Source organism: Hevea brasiliensis, chromosome 16 (assembly GCF_030052815.1).
Source record: "Hevea brasiliensis isolate MT/VB/25A 57/8 chromosome 16, ASM3005281v1, whole genome shotgun sequence".
Classification (NCBI taxonomy): Eukaryota; Viridiplantae; Streptophyta; class Magnoliopsida; order Malpighiales; family Euphorbiaceae; genus Hevea; species Hevea brasiliensis.
In genome coordinates this window covers 62,810,498-62,827,744 of record NC_079508.1, presented here as the reverse complement: position 1 = coordinate 62,827,744, position 17,247 = coordinate 62,810,498, and the positions used below count along the sequence as shown (strand labels likewise).

Here is a 17,247-nt window from a genome sequence, read left to right as displayed (position 1 = left end):
TACAAAGCAACATAAAAATAATGAATGATATATTTAACTTTGATGTTGAAATGTTGTCATTTTTATTTGAAATATATTTTAAAATGCACATGATTTGTGATTTTCGGAGATCTTTATATTGTTATGTGGTTTTCAGTCACAAATCCTTATCACCAATGGTCCTTTGTCATTTCCTTTCCTACGCGTTTATGGCTTCAGTTTTCCTGGATCTCAACTCCTTACTTCGGGCGGGCCCAACGACCCAACAGGTCCACGTGAACTAAGCTTTGTTTTGTTTGTACTCTTCTACGGATAAAGACATGATAAAGACAAACAACTATATATATATATATATATTAATTTTTTTAATGATCGACATTCATCACTTGTTATAAAAGAAGGAGACAATTAATAAGATTAATGGAATATTTACCTCATCATTATTCATAACAAAACGGTCAAATCATTCAAGCCCAAAACTCTCCATACTAGTTAGCACTAAAAAGAAAACCTGTAAACTTCAAGGAATCCTGGCTCTATGTCTTTTAGTCGGGAAGTATCTGCGCACCGCCTGCATGTCCTTCTGTCTCGATCTGAGGCTTGGTTGGAACTTGACCTGCTCCTGAGGCCCTCTTATAATGTCATCAATTCTCAGAAGCATGCATGCTGCTTTTATTGCTGTTTAGAAGGTTTGAGCTTTCACATTATAGGCATCCCAAATCTGATGATATAAACAAACAGTTATCAGATCAGATCACTCAAAATGCCAGGTTTCTCTGTCTGTTGCAACAGATCTAGTAGAATTTTAAACAAGAATTTGAGGAAAGAATCACAATGTGCATATGTTAAATAATAAGCTACAAGATGTGCCGTCAGTCCAGATACATATAAGAGGAGAGATCAGCTAAATGTCTCAACTGCATTGCACATTTTTCATATTATGTATATCAAAAAGAGAATGCCAATAATGGGAATTCTGACTGGGGAGATATGAAATGATATGATCATACCTTCCTCTCTTTCATATCAGTGATTTAACCAGTGTTCCACCTATGCCAACCCATGCATTATCACCATTTGCATACTGCAGTAACAGTTTGAGGCCAATAAACAGAAAACAGTTTAAAAATCATAGAAATTGAACCACCATTCTCCAAGATACTAACAAGATTAAAGGTTCACTCTTTTCCTTGGAGGGCAGTCATTGTACGAATCACATTAACACCGCAATTATGGGCCAAAGTTCGTGGTATAGCCTCAAAAGCCATAGCAGCAGCTTCATAAGGCTACTGTTTTACAATCATAAAACATAAACATAAATTATAACATTAAAATAATCATGTCAAGATACACAACTTTATTTACCCACAAATAATTTTAAAAGAATTATTGACAGCTAAAATCTTTATTTAACAGTGATCCTCGTTATTGAAAAGATCATTCACCTTTTCTAGTCCTTCAATTGCTGAACTCTTTTGCTTCAGAGTGGCAGAGACAGTTAACTCTGTAGCACCACCACCAGTAACAAGTTTTGGGTTCTTGAGTATATTCCCAGCCACAGACATGGCATCCTGTATTGAAAATAAGCTTCAGTAATTCTACGATCATCTATGCATACAACAGCCTTGAACATTAAACAACTGCATACCTGCAAATTCCTTTCCACTTCATTCAGGAGATCCTTACTGGTAGGGTTGAGCAGATTTCAGTCTAAACAGAAAAATCAAACCGAATCAAGTCAATTTGGTTCAATGGATTTGGTTTTAAAATTCAATCGATTCGGTTTGATTTATAAATTTTGATAATTTTGATTAATTAGTTCGGTTCGGTTATTTTCATAAAAAATAAAAAAAACAAACCGAACCAAAATTATATATATATATATACCAAGGAAACTCCAAGATTTTTGAGTTCTGATTTTTAAGTTTTTTTTATGTTTTTGTTATTGAGATTTAATGTTGAAAATATGAAATCTTACAAAATTTAGTTTAATCGGTTTAAAACCAAACCGAACCGAACTGATATTTATCGATTTAGTTTGATTCAGTTTCCTCTTAGTAATCGGTTTGGTTCGGTTTTCAAAATTCTTGATTTTTGATTTTCGGTTCTGTTCGGTTCGGAACGGAACCGACTGTTTGCACACCGCTACTTACTGGCACCTCTCAAGAGAACTGTACAAGCCTTTGGATCTTTGCAATCAACAATAAAAGAAAAGAACTAATCCCCAATTTTCTTAACCTCAAATAGCCCAGCTCCAGTAACAACATCAGACTCCTGCAATTCATCCAGTCTGTTCACAATGACAGCCCCACATGCCTTAGCAATTCTGTTATTGTCTGTCTTCCTCAACCTCCTGATTGCACCGACACCAGCCGTGCTCAGATAATGGCATGCCAAATCACTAAGCCCTTTCTCTGTGATGACTAGATCTGGTTTAAATTTTAGTATCTGCATACACATGCTCTCAATATATTCCTCTTCCATTTTCAGTAGGACTCCCCAGTCTTCTTTTCTAACCAACTCTGCATTTGTTTGGTTCTCAACTTTCTTGTATTCAAGGGGACAATCAAGAAGAATTATTCGTGGGTTGACAATCTTTCTCCTCATTTTGCCAGGGGCAACCACATCTTTGTTGAAAATAACTCCTTTAAGAACTTTAGAATCTTCCAACTGTTCACCAGGTACCTTCTCAACATTAATGTACTTCTTGATATCCACTTCTCGCAATCCTTGGCCAAGATCAACCCCGACTGTGGAGGTGGCATCAATTGCCAGACCCTGGAAGTAACCAAAGCCAACATTAAGGATACAAAATTAACCACCAATATAAAGGTTAAGATCAACTTACATATTGAAACAACTCTCAGTTGACTATTTAGAAGTGTTGCTTCAGACACTAAAATTTCATGTCTCATCAATGTTCAAAATGTTGAGTAAACTACAACCACTTGAATAACTGGAAAAACTCATTATAAAATGTTAAGGAATAACAAATGCGCAACCCCATAGAATTAGAAAGATGCTTACAGCAATTAAGTCCCCAAAATTACTAGTGAATTTTGCGCCAATTCAGCTCTTAACTAGCCCCAACATGGTTGCACCTGCCACCATATGCATATGTTACTAGTACAACAAATATCTTATGACCTTATAACCATTTGTTCCAATGAAATTTAAGTTACATGTTCCGTAAACTATCCAATACATAAACAGAAGAAATAAATAAATAAATTCACAGAGGATCTTAGCACTTGAGCATTGGAACTAATGGCAAATGTAGGGACATCTCAGAATTTGAAAAAAAAAAAGTGAATATTTCATTATGAAGAAATTAATGAACTAACTTGCAAAGTTCATGTGTATAACAGGATAAAAGATACAGCCAACCAAACTAATCAGGATGTGAAGAATAGTAAAGCTGATGAAACACTTAAGCAACTTACGGTCATTGACATCAATGGACATAGCAATTTTGTCAAGCACAGCAATAGCATCCTTCAAAGCTTTATTGTAGGCTGCAACCCAAATTAAAAATTTCATCAAAAGCAAAGTTATGATCCACAAGCAGAAAGAAGCATGCAATAAGCATTTGCAACATCACCTCGGCATATGACCGTAGTATGATAATTCTTGTCAATGAAAGCTTCAGCAACATGGAGCATCTCTCCAGCTGCAACAAAGCCATTCCACATAGACTTAAAGAAATGTAATAAAAACACAGGAAATTCTCTTAAAGCAGTTGTAAATAAAATTGTAACTTCCTATCTCAAGTCATACCCTCACAGTCAACCTACATGGTAAAGGTTGCAGAGTGTAGACCAACCATAATGCTAAAATTAGTGAAACAATTATTGAAAAGTTAACTACTCACTAATTACAACATAAAAGAACAATTCCATTGGTATATCTAAAGCAATAGTTTAAACTTAAACCATACCCCAAGAACAATGACAGATGTTGTCCCATCTCTTGTCCCATCTCCTACTTCTTCATCTTGTGTGCAGCTCAATTCAATCATTGACTGTCAAAGGAAAACATGTCAGAAAGATAGAAACAATTCAGTAATAAAATATCTTAGTGAAAAGTGATGGGAAATGTTCAGCTGAAATCAAACATTAAAAAAAAATTCCAAGTTATAATATAAATGATAATTACACTTCAATTAAGAGTTGCAACCGTGGCCAAAATTGACTTAGCATCTAGAATTCTAAGTTAAGAACAAGTTAAAATTGATCATCTTCAAAGAACAAACTGCAAATTCAGTCAAAGTTAGGGACATTTTCAGAAACCATCCCAAATAAAAATAGCTTCCCTTTCCAGTTGATGGGGAGGATTGCTTAGGGTAGTTTTTTTGATGTTGGGACTTGGGAGGCTGGAGATGGATCATACCTTTGCTGCTGGGTGTGCAAGATCTAGTTCACGCAGTATGGCATTCCCATCATTAGTAACAACAATTCCTGTTAACAAGCAGAAAAACAATAGAATCATCACCTTCATAGTTCATATGGAAATCTTCATTAAGGAAAAGCAATATCTTGAGTCATTGAATTTAATGATTTCAAGATCCTTTAATATGCGTATCAACCCTCCTTGTCAACCTAAAATGATAAACTTACAACTTTAACAAACTAATTTCATGGGACACTGGAACAACGATATTTCTTTTTAATTTAACAATTAACATATAGGTGAAGTGACAGAAACAAAAACATTATTAGTAATTTTCATTTACACATGGACCTATTCACATGTTTTTCATTTTAAAAATTTCTAAAGCAATATATTCCTAATATGCAAGTACATGAATTCCGACTTCTGTGATGAGGAACAAATCCCCCCCTCCCCAAAAAAAAAAAATCATTAAGTAACTCAATGTTAATAATTTAATAAATGATAAAAAGAAGACCCACCTCAACCCGCATCAAGTAACATCTTCAGCATGGATCGAGGACCCCAACTAGTGCAGATAATGTTAGCAACAGCCTATCAAGAGACAGAATGCAAAAACAAAAAGCTGAACAACAAAATCAAAAGAAAAAAAAAAGCTCAAATATCCAGGATGAACTAGCTTGCTTACATGTTGATGTAGGATTCTCACTCCTAGCCACAATTAGTGTATTAATTATAACCAAGAACAAAAAGGGCAATAAAATGCAATTTAAGGCTCTCCTATTGGAAGAAAATATTTTCAAAGAAGGCGGGTTCTTATCAGTTTAGGGAAGAAATGCAGCAAGGTGATCTAGAGTCATTTAATACATAATTGATATAAGAGCTAAATGGAGAGTTAAAGAGACACAAACCGTCCAACAATCGGTGCAATGTTACAAGGATCAAACACTGTCTAGAAGCAAAAAGGGATATCTTACGTTATTCAATTGTGAAATCATTGTCTCACATTCAACCAATTCATCTGTTATAATATATATATAGCAAAAGGAAAAGGATCCTTATTGGGAATTAAGACTCAGTTGGGTTGAGTATCATATAAAGCAAAATATTAACACAATGCAAAAAGCAAGCAGCAAGCACATAGTATTTAACTCCATTTAGAACCATGCTTACACATTTGAAACATCCAAAGGCATAACATTGAATAGGAGAAAACAAATAAAAACTTATAAAGCTTCTCTCAAGAAATGTTTTTTTAACCCTTTGTTTGTATTGAGAGAAATAAAAAGAAGAGAAAAGAAAAAAAATTTAATTTCTTTAAATTCCTTTGTTTGGACAATAAATAGAAGGGAGAATTGAAGATAAAGGAGAAGAAATGAAATGAAATTTTAACGCAAAATATTTCTCAATAAATTGATGAAAAACAGAAAGAAATGGAGAAAAATGTGAATAAAATACCTAAATATCCTTGTACTGTGAACGTAAGGAAGAAAATAAAAATATAATAACTATTTCTCTTATAAAAAAAATTATATTTATCTACTTTTCTAATAATTCATCCTAACAATATAAAGTAAATTTCATCTTTTTTCTTTTCTCTTCATTTCTCCTCTTTTATTTCTCTATTATTCCCCTGCTAAGTTAAGATCCGAGCAAAGGGTAACGGATTTAAGATAATGGTTCGAGCTGAAGGTTTACCTTAGAAGCCTGAATGTTGGAATGACGTACTTTGTTTCCAGACTCGCGTTTCAAAGAATCCCCTACTCATTTTTCGAGTAAATTCAAGCCCTATTAATTAGGTAAAAAAATAAAATCAAAATCAGGAGCAAAAAGGAACTTACTGAGAACAAGTACCGGAGCGTGCATCTTTTCTCTACTCGTCTTCTCGTATTAAAAGGCGGATGTTTGTATCAATCCAAGTAGAAAAGCAACTTCGTCGAAGGCTGCGGTAGTAGTGGTGATCGAAGGCGGTGGTCGGTGCTGGTAACGAAGTTGGTTGAGATCTCAGACGGCGGAGATAAAATGGCTAGGCGAGGCCAAGAATGAACTGGAAGCCTGGAACTGAAAAATGGAAGGAGACGAGGAATTTAAATTTATTGCCCTGTCTTACGGCGTCGCTTCGTGTACACCGTTTGGACGCTGGATTAGAGAAGTCGATCAGGACATTATTATTGTTACTGGAACAGTGCGTACAGTGTTTTCTCCTCTTTACCGTCTAGACATCGTTTCTTCGTCCAATTGCTTGGTTCCTATACCCTCCAGTCTCCTCTTCACTGGAACACACAGAAATAGAAGATGTCAGCATTCATGGTATTTCAATCTAAAATCAGTCCCTCTCTAAAACCCTCAAATTTCACTTCACAAAACCTCCTTAAGGCCCCAATCTTTTCTGTCAAACCCAAATCCTTATATTTGCACGTTAACTTGCCTTCTAGTCTCAAAGTTATTCAGACCACTGTAAAGCTCACCCTTTCAGCTTCAGCAGCTGACCCAATTTTCTCTGAGGAAGAAACACCCACAGGTAAAGAGGTTTTTACGTACATATTTGTGTTCAAGTCTGAATTTTGAGTTTTTTTTTTTTTAATTTGATTTTGCAAGTGGGTTAGCCATTTTTCCTTCTTCTTGACGAAATAACGAACCCAATCAACTCCATTTTACTTAATTTGTATTTTTTAATATATCATAGTAGGACTGTCTCTGAATTCTTACGCACAGAACCCTACTTCACGAATTCATGGTGGGGTACTGGCTTTTATTCTTGGAGGCTTGGAGTGGTGGTGAAGCCGATGGAGAAACCGAGGATAGCATTGAAGTTTATTTGGATGCATAAGGCAATTGATGTTGCGTTAGACCAAGTGATACAAGGGTTTGGCTAATGCCTTCGAGTCCCTGCTACTTCTGGTCCAAGGAAGATGCCTGGGCCTGGGACCAGCTTAAAATGTTGCTTGAAAGCAAGCCCCGGATATCCCGGAAGCAAATGCATATCCTTCTCAATCACGCTACTGATATCATCAACTTGTGGAAAGAAAGTAGTTGCAATTCATAGCAAGTTAAATATCCCGGAAAAAAAAAAAATGGAAGTTAGAAGCAGTGTGGACAGTTTGGTCCATATTGAAAAGGTCAGGAATTAAGATTGCCTTGTTGTAAGCTCTTAAATTAAAGTTGTTTCAAGTTTCGACTGCTTGCTTTCTTTCTTGTTGAAAGTATATGAAATGTCTGGTTTATATATACATTTGATAGGTGTGCATTGCATAATGTGTTAAGAGTTCATTTTTGAAGAATGCTGCTTGATGGCTGACATGGTTATCATAGTAATTATACAAATATGTAAGTGTGATATGATAGGATTTTGATTTCTTTCCCCTGACAACAATTTTATGTTGCATTGTGTTATTACTTCCATTAGTAATTGGAATTGCTGTTCAATACATAGCACAGATTTGGATATCTCAAAATATGTTGCAATAGGCTTGATTTCATCCAAGATGAATTTGCTCACTGAACTTCAATTTCTATTCATAAAATAACTAAGCTTTAATTTTGTTTCAATGAGATTATTGTTAGATTTTGATAGAACTTGTGCTGGATTTTTTATGTGATAACCAAGTAAAAAACAAAAAAATTCTAACTTCATTCTACAATTGTAGTTAGACTGTAAGAATTTCTTATACAAAATTTTGGTAAGAGCAATACGTTGTACTCTTTAGTCAATTTTATAATAGACTTAAGCATAGGAGTGATTGCCCAAGCCAATCCATCAGTATTTTCTCTCGTCTTGCAAGTCTATAGGTGCAGGAAAAATCCACGAATAACACCATGAATGATTTTGCTGATGCAAATTATAGTTCAGCAACTTCGTTGAAATTTACTGTTAAGTGACCATGGGTGAAATTAAACCCATTGCTATCCAAAATGCTAATGCTTCCAGATTGTCAGGACCAGTAGGAAAAGGTGACTTTGTACTCTCTCTGTATCCTATCATGACTGGCGTAGAAGATGTGCTGCCTTCTAAATCCAAACTTTGACATATGATGAGCTTCCCTTAACGTTCTGTTCTGAATTTGATAGATACTTGACTTATGCCTCTCTTTGGATGGTACAAACATCCAGGTTAAGGTCTTTTTCAGTGAGGGCATCCAGACTTTGGCCCTTGGGCCTTGGCTAAGTTGCTTTCAATAAATTATCAATATACTTGAAACACAAGCTGTTATAGACTCTCTTTAGTTTTTCTTGTGAATGGTTACCTATTGTATTTGGGTTTGCTTATTAAAATTGAGGGAAGCGACAAAGGTGTAATTCCCATAATCTAATGTTTGTAAATTGGTAATAAAGTTTTACCTTCGGTTCCCAAGCTTGTTGCAATCCTAACTGGGTAGATTTCCAAGATGGGTTGATTTTGGAAGTTCTTTATGGTATGTAGAGGATTACACTGTAGTTTCATGAGAAAAAGCCCTTTGCCTAAGTATGTATGTTTTGTCGTATTAATGTACAAAATGCAATTATCTCCTATTCTACATCTAGGGTATTGGTAAAGCGATAGACACATTTCCTAGACATTTTACATAAGATCATTTCGTGTAAAACACTTGTCAAGTATGAAAGAAAGATCAGTAGATCTTACTTTCCTATAAATGGTGTAAAATCCTTTGATGTTTGCTGTCAAAAATGGGGCTCCTTCAGTTTGTTTACTTTCTCAACTTGATTAAAAAAAATAATAAATAAAATCCTGTGTTTACACAAGGAAGAGGTATTATTATTATTATTATTATTATTATTATTATTATTATTATCTCCTGTAATACAATGAAATGCAATAAAATAAGGAGAGACAATTATGGTGACTTTTGAAGGTTCTTACCACGCATTCTTCACTTCAACTCTTCAAAACCAAGCAATGGGTGCATGGTCATCTTTTCTAATCATTACATGTATATTCCTAGTGGCCTGTAGCTATATTTCTTTCAATAGCTGCAAGACCAGAACCCCAAGATTAGAGCATAGTTTATTTATTTATTATTGTTTTTTTATTTGGTTGATACAGTAGGACTCTGAAACCTTGGATTTTTTATATCATGAGACATATTAGTCCTAATGACATATGCAAGAAATCGGTCTATGAGGATTAGACATGCAAAATTGATTAAATATATTTTAGAACAGGACTCCATGCTCAAGTATGTAATGCATTTTTAGGTCCTCAAGAGATTGGACATGTACAATAAATACATGTTAATAGAAGTGAACTAATACACAACTTCAAACATCAGTTTAAATATGAAACCAATGCTATGCATTCTTAAGATTAATTATTATAAACGTCTATATTTATTTTTGTCTACTTCAGCATCCATGTTTAATACCTGCGTAGAAAAATTTGAATCTTTATTTCATTATTCAACTACATGTCATCTGATTATTTTTATAAATAAAGAAATGTGTTTGATATTGAACCTCAGAAACCAAGAAAAAATAAATTGCACTTCTCATCATTTCTACTTTTCAGTCCCCCTGTACTTCCTAGTTCTCATTGATAGGGGCCTCCTGTCTAGTCTTGAGTGCTTTGAATTTAATTGCTCTGCCAAATTTGCCCTATGTGTGTCATTCAACTTAGATATTCCTTCCATGGGATTTACCATGGAATCAGATTAAGGCTTCCGTAGAATCCACTTTGGGGATCTGTATGGAGTCTTACTCCCATCCTTATCTGAACTATATTCCTCGCCATCTGCTTTGTACTGACCAATATTTTGGATCTCATTTGTGGGAAAACTAGGCTTTATATAAGAATCCAAGTCCTGGTGCTTTAGTGATGGAGTGTTTCTGTTAGAATCTGAACTTAAAGTATATGGTGTCCTGCCTATTAGCCCAGGCTTATTTTTGCTCCTTGACAAAGCTTTGAGATGATCTTCACCTTCTGATTCTGAACTAGTGTTGTCAATTGGATGGATTTTTTCAAAAATCGATGCATTATTCAAGTTTTTTCTGTCCTCTAGATCATGTTTGGTTCCCCCATGGCTACAACCACTGTGATAATCTTGATCAGTGTCCTGAGATTTGGATCTAGAGAGTTCAACAGCAGCTCTTGCAGCTGCTGCTGCATCAGCTGCTGATTCGAAGGCCTGTAGAGCAGCAGCAGCTACATCTCTATACTTCTTTCTTGCTTTCAATGATGCAGATAACTGCTCACCTGGGATCAACTCCTCAGGCAAAACGTGGGTTTCATCTTCAGGCTCAGTATCTTGCAATTTAACTGATTTATAAGATTCTTGCTGCTTTTGCTTTTGGTTGACATCCAATTTCTCCTGAAATAATCATCGATAGAGTTAACCATCAAAGTTTGTTATTTTATTTATTTTCTTTACAAATTGTATTTTTACTTGTTAGAGGTTCGACAAGTTCCTACCTCAACAACAAGAGAAGCATCTTCCACCAAATTCAGGACGATACCATTCTCAAAAGCAGTGTCCTTCAGGACTTTCAATCTACTTTCCAAGCTTGGCCGTCGTGTTGAAAGCTTTTGCATAATCTAAATAAAATAAATACCAATTGTGAGAAGAAAGATCACAAGCAAACTTCTATAAAATCTACACCTTAACACTTTACCTTAGAATTCACTCCACAGTTGTTGCGCAACTCAACAGCACAAGCAGCAAATTCTCTCCCGAATCTTGTAACAAAAATTGCACGAATTTTTTGCAGTTCTGGAAATTCCCCACATCTGGAAGATGCAAAGATCAAGCTTGAAATCGCCTCCTTGAGGTCATCATGACATTCCCTGCGTAAGAACAAGCCATCCATGGAATTAAAGAATCACCCACTATAGAAAATTGTAATTAAAAGAAGTCAGGAAACTAACTTGTCCTTCTTGAGGAGCATAACCCTATCTATAAGAAGGTAGCAATAGTCCTCTATCATAGCAAATGTATCCATCATATTTTGCTCCTTGATCACATGCTCAACCTGCCAAGTGAAAATGCATAAATATAAACAGAAAAAGAAGAAACTAATCGCAGAAGGGAACAGTGAGTTACACGAAGAAGAGCTTGTTCTTGATGGCCAAGGTTCAAGAGCTCAACAACATCAGACTTTGCATGGGAATACCGGACTTGTCTTTGGTTCCTGAGGATGGCAACCCTAGAGATTGCTAGTTTTGCTAGAATCTTGAATCGGGAGGTCTTGAACTTCCTTCCAAGAAAAGTATCTACAAGGGCCTCCATATCTTTTTGCTAACTGTGTTGCTTGGACCCGGTTTTAGTTAAGCAACACGAGAACCCTGAGGGAACAAAGTAAACCCTTTTTCCCAGGAATGTTAATACCTCAAGGAAGGAATACCATAAGAGACATTTTTATACATAAATTGTTAGTTTTGGAACCACCAAATTAATTAACCCGACACTGTGACCAGCTGGCTAGAAGCACCACGTGTCAGCATCTGATTGCGAGTAACCAGCAAAACCAAGACAGGAGGGTAACAGCAGTTTTGTTCCTCTAATTAATTTTGAATTGGCCAAATATTTTTGGTCAGTTAATGGTGGCGTCTTTGGTCTACAACAAGAAATCGTCCAAAGAACCTTTTAAAAGAAGCAGCAGATAAAATAATGAGTTTTGGATCCCTTGGGTTTGAGGGTGACAGGGCAAAGAAAAGTATAACACGTGGTTAACTAATTAATAGAAAATATCATATTACATATAGTTTTTCTGGGACTTCTAGTATTTCCTTTGGCGTCTTTGTTGCTAATTAATTAATAATAAATTTTATAAACAAGGATGAAAATGATGTATATATATATATGCACGCCAAATAAATAATTTTGATTTTTATGTCAGAAATTTTTGGTAAGTGATGGAGTGCTCTTTCACACACACAAACTTGCATAATGATGCGTCCATGCTATATTTTTTGTATTTGACTTCTCGTGAGACAAAAAAAAATAAGATATTCTAAGGATGAGCATTATTGATCAGAATTCGATTTTGGGATAAGATGAAGAAATCCTCCGGCCAGCTAGCTCTAGCGACATGTATTTACTGGTTTGAGAGAGTACGATGGATTTGTTAATTAGACTTAGACCTGTATTTTATTAGTCTCCTCATACTCATCTCATCCATTAATTTTTTTATCATTGTTTAGAGTGATTTATCATAAATTTAAAGCTTATTATGTATAATAAAATTCACATGTAAAATATGTAAGACTCATATATTTATGTGTTAAATTTATAATGAAACATATTTAAATTAATTTTTTCAATAAAAGATATTAATTTATCTCTCATTAAATAATTCTTGACGTAATTCTTTTTGTATTATGACTTCCTTAAATTATATATATATATATATATATATATATATATATATATATGAAAGTTCCCGTGATTAAAAATTCCTGCAAGACGCTAGCCTAGCTATCAAGAGGGTTTGAAATTTACAAACAATCTGATCATATATTCTTTGATCGATATGTGTTGTTTTCTTGGTAGTTTGATCTTGAACCTTCTGTTAAGGGGATGTGGTTTGAAGCTAGGCTATGGATTGACAATAACTTGAAAGATAATATGAAAGACCAGAAAATGATGGTGTAAAATTCAAAATGATTGAATATATTTGATTAATAATATTCAACATTAGAATGTTTATTTTAATTCTAGAAAGTAATGTATATACTAAGAGGCTTAAATTTTTTTGGAGGTAACATAAGAAAAAGGTTACTTGTGTACCATATGACCATGACTATGCTAATGGAAGGAATAGTCAATAGCAAACCATGACTATGCTAATGGAAGGAATAGTCAATAGCAAATTGAAATTTGAAAGGTCATTTGACATTTTAATGTTTGTGAAACTTTTCATTTTATAATTTTCAGGACAAAATGTTTTTGTAAGACATTTTCTCTGTAAGTTGCCCTAGCTAGCTAGGGCACGTACATTAGAAAACTTTAAAACTGCACTCAAGCCATTGTATGCATTATTTAATGAGATACACGACTTGACTTGTGGTTAACCTCTCTTGCAGTACTCCTTGCTATATATCTCACCTTGTATATTAAGAAAGGAAAAGCAAATTTTGGCTAATCAATCTGGGGTTTGAAAATGGCTTGCAAACTTTGTCAAATCCCTCCCAGTGGCATTTTGCTGGTTTAGAAAACAAAGAAAATGTATGTTACCTCAACATCTCTTTGATCATGTAGTCTTGTTTCAGTTTTTCTGAGCTGTTAGCCCCTTCTTTATATAGCCAGATCAAATATATTTCTCAAGTGAAGATGCAAAGCAAAACCAATCGGAGATCATATGGGCCCTAAAATTCATGGGTTTCGGTTAAGCCTTCGTATTGCCCTAGGCTCAGCCTATAGATAGTTATTCCTAGAAGTTTGGAGTACGGGGCCCAAAGCTCACTCTTCACTTAAGCTGAATAAACTTGCAGAACTCAAACTCATGGCAACCGTCGGGTTTTTGAGGTACACGAATCGACTGGACTTTAATAGAATATTTTAGAAATATAAAATTAGATTTAGGATAGATTTAAATTTAAAGTAAAATATTTATAATGAATTTGAATTTTGTATATTAAATATTTATTATATAAATTTATTTATATAAATACTTAATTAAATATATATTTTTTATAATAATATTTATAAATTTTATATTTTTTATTTTAAATAAAATAAAAATTAAATATTTTATAAAATTATTAAATTTTTAAAATATATTATTAATAAAAAAATATTTTTATGTAAATTATTAATTAAAATATATAAAATTAAACAAAGTATAGATAATTTTTAGATAAACTAAAATAAATTTTTAGATACTGTTTATTAAATTTCTAATGTAAAAAATTATAAAAAAAAAACAACTATAAACTCTATAAATTTTAACAAAAAAAAAAAAGAAAATGTGTTATGAATCGAATCGATTTTAGTTCAGAGCCGCTATTCAAACTAGTTAATTTCAATTTTAGTTAAGGAAATAGCCCTTAACCGGTTCCCTAACTTAATTTAGAACCGATTTAAAGTTTGAAACTATTAACTTGAACCAGTTCCAACCCGGTTCATAGCGAACCAGCTCTAAGCCGAGTCTATATGCATCTTCTTTGCGACTTGTCACTAGGTCAGCAGCCCCAAATGATCGAACATATGCCTTGTAGTTTACGAAAATATAAATTTAAACCTTGACAACCTTCATCTTTTAAAAATTTAGAATTATCAAAAAAAAAAAATGTCTTCTTTCCGACATTGACTAGTTAATAACTATGGTGACGTTTGACTGGTGAACAGAAGAGAAGAGAGTAGAAAGTTCATAAACTTCTCTCCACTCTGCTCCAAGAAAGGAAAGTTCAGGAATAAAATTTTGATTTCATCTATTTTCTTTCCTAATTTCCAAGCTTTCAAATCTTTTTTAACTCAGCAAGGTGTTGAAAGATACTTGAATTTCAAATACAACATCGTTAATAAAAATTTCAGTAGTGTACTTCTTGCTTAATGATTTGTGTGTAATGTACTAAAAAGAAAAAAAAAATTCTTATGAATCTCAGAAATTGGAAATTTATGAAGGGAAATCCATTTTCTCACCAAAAAGGCAAAAACAATACTAACAATCACACCATGAAAATTTAAAAAAATAAGAAACAAAAATGCCTGACTGCATATGAGTAAACAATCACACTGTATACATGAAAATCTCTGTAACAGGAATACTCTTAATGCCTATGCATTCTTCTGGCCCTCATGGAAAGTGGCCTCGTCCCTTCTTTTGTATAAGCAGGTTTTCCTTTGGAGATTTGTAGGTAAGGTCATCTTTATTCTCATAAGATAAACCTCTATCGAAGTCGGATTTTGTTCTCAGGCTAGATTCCCCACCAAAATAAGATTTTAACAGTGCTGTTTCATTGATCTGTTTCTTTCTAGCACCATCATCATTCTTAACAATGCCTCTCTCAAGTTCGGCTTTCTTCTTTCTATCTCCAGATTCTTCAAGATGGCCGCTGCATTTGTCTTCTGCAACTTTTTTACTTTTTGTTTTGGAGTTTAAGATATCACTATCCCCGATTTTCACAGAATCTAAACCATCATTCCTGTGCTTCTTCTCCTTCGAAACTGCTTTGGCATCAACATGAATTTCAGAGATCAAGAGAGATTCATCAAAATGGAAAGCATGCTTTCCATGAGTGGAACTGTTTTGGGATGCAGAATTTCCGTTGTGAGGCTTTGACAGCTCCACAGCGGCTCTAGCAGCAGCTGCCGCATGAGATGCAAATTGAAGAGCTGCTTGGGCTGCAGCCTCAGCATCTTTGTACTTCTTTCTTGCTTTTGCTGTTTCACAGAAGTTCTCATCCTGTTTTAGCCTCACAAGAAAATCTTGCATATCATCTTGCAGTTGAGGATCAGCTGATGATTCTCCTGATTCAATAGATTTGGGCTGCTCTTCCTGCTTGTCCACGTACAGCTTCTGCTGTAGTCATGTATCAAATCATACCAAAGTTAGGCATCAGAAATATGTCTCATAAGCATTAGTGATTGTAGATGCACTTCCCCTTACCTGCTGGCTGGTTTCATTTGCTGCAGTAATTTCTTTCAGTGCTTTCAATTTTCTATCCAAACTTGGTTGCCGGGTTGCCAGTTTCTTTGCAATCTAGAAGAAAAGAAAAGTTACACTTCTTGTGAAAAATTAGGACATTAAGAACTCTGAAGTGTCAAACTATACCTTAGGATTCACACCACAGTTGTTGCGTAATTCAACAGCACAAGTAGCAAATTCCTTCCCAAATCTTGATGTAAACAACTCACGAATCTTTTGCAGCTCTGGCAATTCTCCGCATCTCGATGCCGCAAATATCAGGCTTGAAATCGCTTCCTTGAGCTCATCAGGACATTTTCTACATAAGCACATGAAAATATACAAAGAAATCAATATTACTAGTTCAGAAACAAAACAAGAGGAACTGCTCCTCCGATGTTATCCTAGTGAAAATTCAAGAAATCCAACATACTTATTATTTTCAAGAAACACCACCCTTTCCAGCAGGAGATAGAAGTAATTTTCTATCATAGCATAAGCATCCAACATGTTCTGCTCCCTAAGCACATGCTCAACCTGGTGACAAATCTGAACAAATTTAGAAATCAAGGAGAAGAAAGGGACAGAAAGATTTTTTATGACAAAGAGCGCAAATGTTACCCGAAGAAGAGCACGTTCTTGCTGACCGATATTGAGGAGCTCAAGAACGTCTGCATGTGCTTGGGAACACCTGACTTTGTGCTCTTTCTCAATGTAAGCAATCCTTGAAATAGCAGAATTGGTCAGGTTTTTAAATTTGGAGGTCTTGAAGTTTTTTCCCAGCAAAGCTCTTAGTTTCTTTCCCATGTTGGGTATAACTGAGGAAGGATCTCTAATAATTGTAGCAGAAAATACAAATCAAAGAAGGGTAATTATGCTTTATATTCATCGATCAGCCAACAATATATACACAAGAAAAGGCGGCAATGCACCAATTGATGTTCAAGTCTCTGTTGATAAAGACCAATTAAGCACAATAGAGTAGCATATAAGCTGGTTAATTAAAGACCAAAATAATCTCCATTAAGCCACTCTGACTAGCAATTGCTTGTTTTCCCAATTTTCTTTGACGATGTAGCTGTCTAATGGTAACTTTTTTAATAAATAAAATAAAATAAAAAGTGAGGCTATACCTAATGTAATGAAAAGAAAGTCATTCTCTTCTGAATTTACGCATCATCTGTTTCGATATCTAAACATTGAGCCAAAAAAATACTTTGCACCTTCGTTTCCCTATTAGTTGTTTTCTAAATCATTAAGCAAAGGCAACAACATAAAGAATCATTTAAACGTGGGATGATGCCCTAATTCAACATTTTTTTT

The 17,247-nt window shown here is 34.5% G+C and overlaps 3 protein-coding genes and 1 pseudogene across 4 annotated transcripts; 1 reads left to right on the top strand and 3 right to left on the bottom strand.

Moving 5' to 3' along the window:
• Positions 1-391: 391 nt before the first annotated feature.
• LOC110637877 (T-complex protein 1 subunit gamma-like) lies at positions 392-6,346 on the bottom strand (annotated as a pseudogene).
• Positions 5,728-7,649, top strand: LOC110637876 (30S ribosomal protein 3, chloroplastic). Its single transcript, XM_021788248.2, is given in 3 exon segments — positions 5,728-6,889; positions 7,084-7,239; positions 7,242-7,649. Coding segments are annotated over 3 exon segments (555 nt in total). The 5' UTR covers positions 5,728-6,663; the 3' UTR covers positions 7,415-7,649.
• Positions 7,650-9,733: 2,084 nt separating this feature from the next.
• LOC110637875 (uncharacterized) lies at positions 9,734-11,696 on the bottom strand. Its single transcript, XM_021788246.2, has 5 exons — positions 11,400-11,696; positions 11,225-11,328; positions 10,972-11,143; positions 10,772-10,894; positions 9,734-10,670 (listed from the first exon to the last, which is right to left on the bottom strand). Exons 1-5 carry the CDS (start codon positions 11,583-11,585, stop codon positions 10,014-10,016), a joined length of 1,242 nt encoding a protein of 413 aa, XP_021643938.2. The 5' UTR covers positions 11,586-11,696; the 3' UTR covers positions 9,734-10,013.
• A 3,209-nt stretch (positions 11,697-14,905) lies between these two features.
• On the bottom strand, positions 14,906-16,997 carry LOC110637878 (uncharacterized). Of its 2 annotated transcripts, none has more exons than XM_058137999.1 (5): positions 16,546-16,997; positions 16,358-16,461; positions 16,072-16,243; positions 15,907-15,999; positions 14,906-15,819 (listed from the first exon to the last, which is right to left on the bottom strand). In XM_058137999.1, exons 1-5 carry the CDS (start codon positions 16,729-16,731, stop codon positions 15,094-15,096), a joined length of 1,281 nt encoding a protein of 426 aa, XP_057993982.1. In that variant the 5' UTR covers positions 16,732-16,997; the 3' UTR covers positions 14,906-15,093. The 2 variants fall into 2 exon arrangements, with proteins under 2 accessions (XP_057993982.1, XP_021643941.2); XM_021788249.2 differs by having other exon boundaries at positions 14,906-15,816; positions 16,546-16,993.
• Positions 16,998-17,247: the final 250 nt, after the last annotated feature.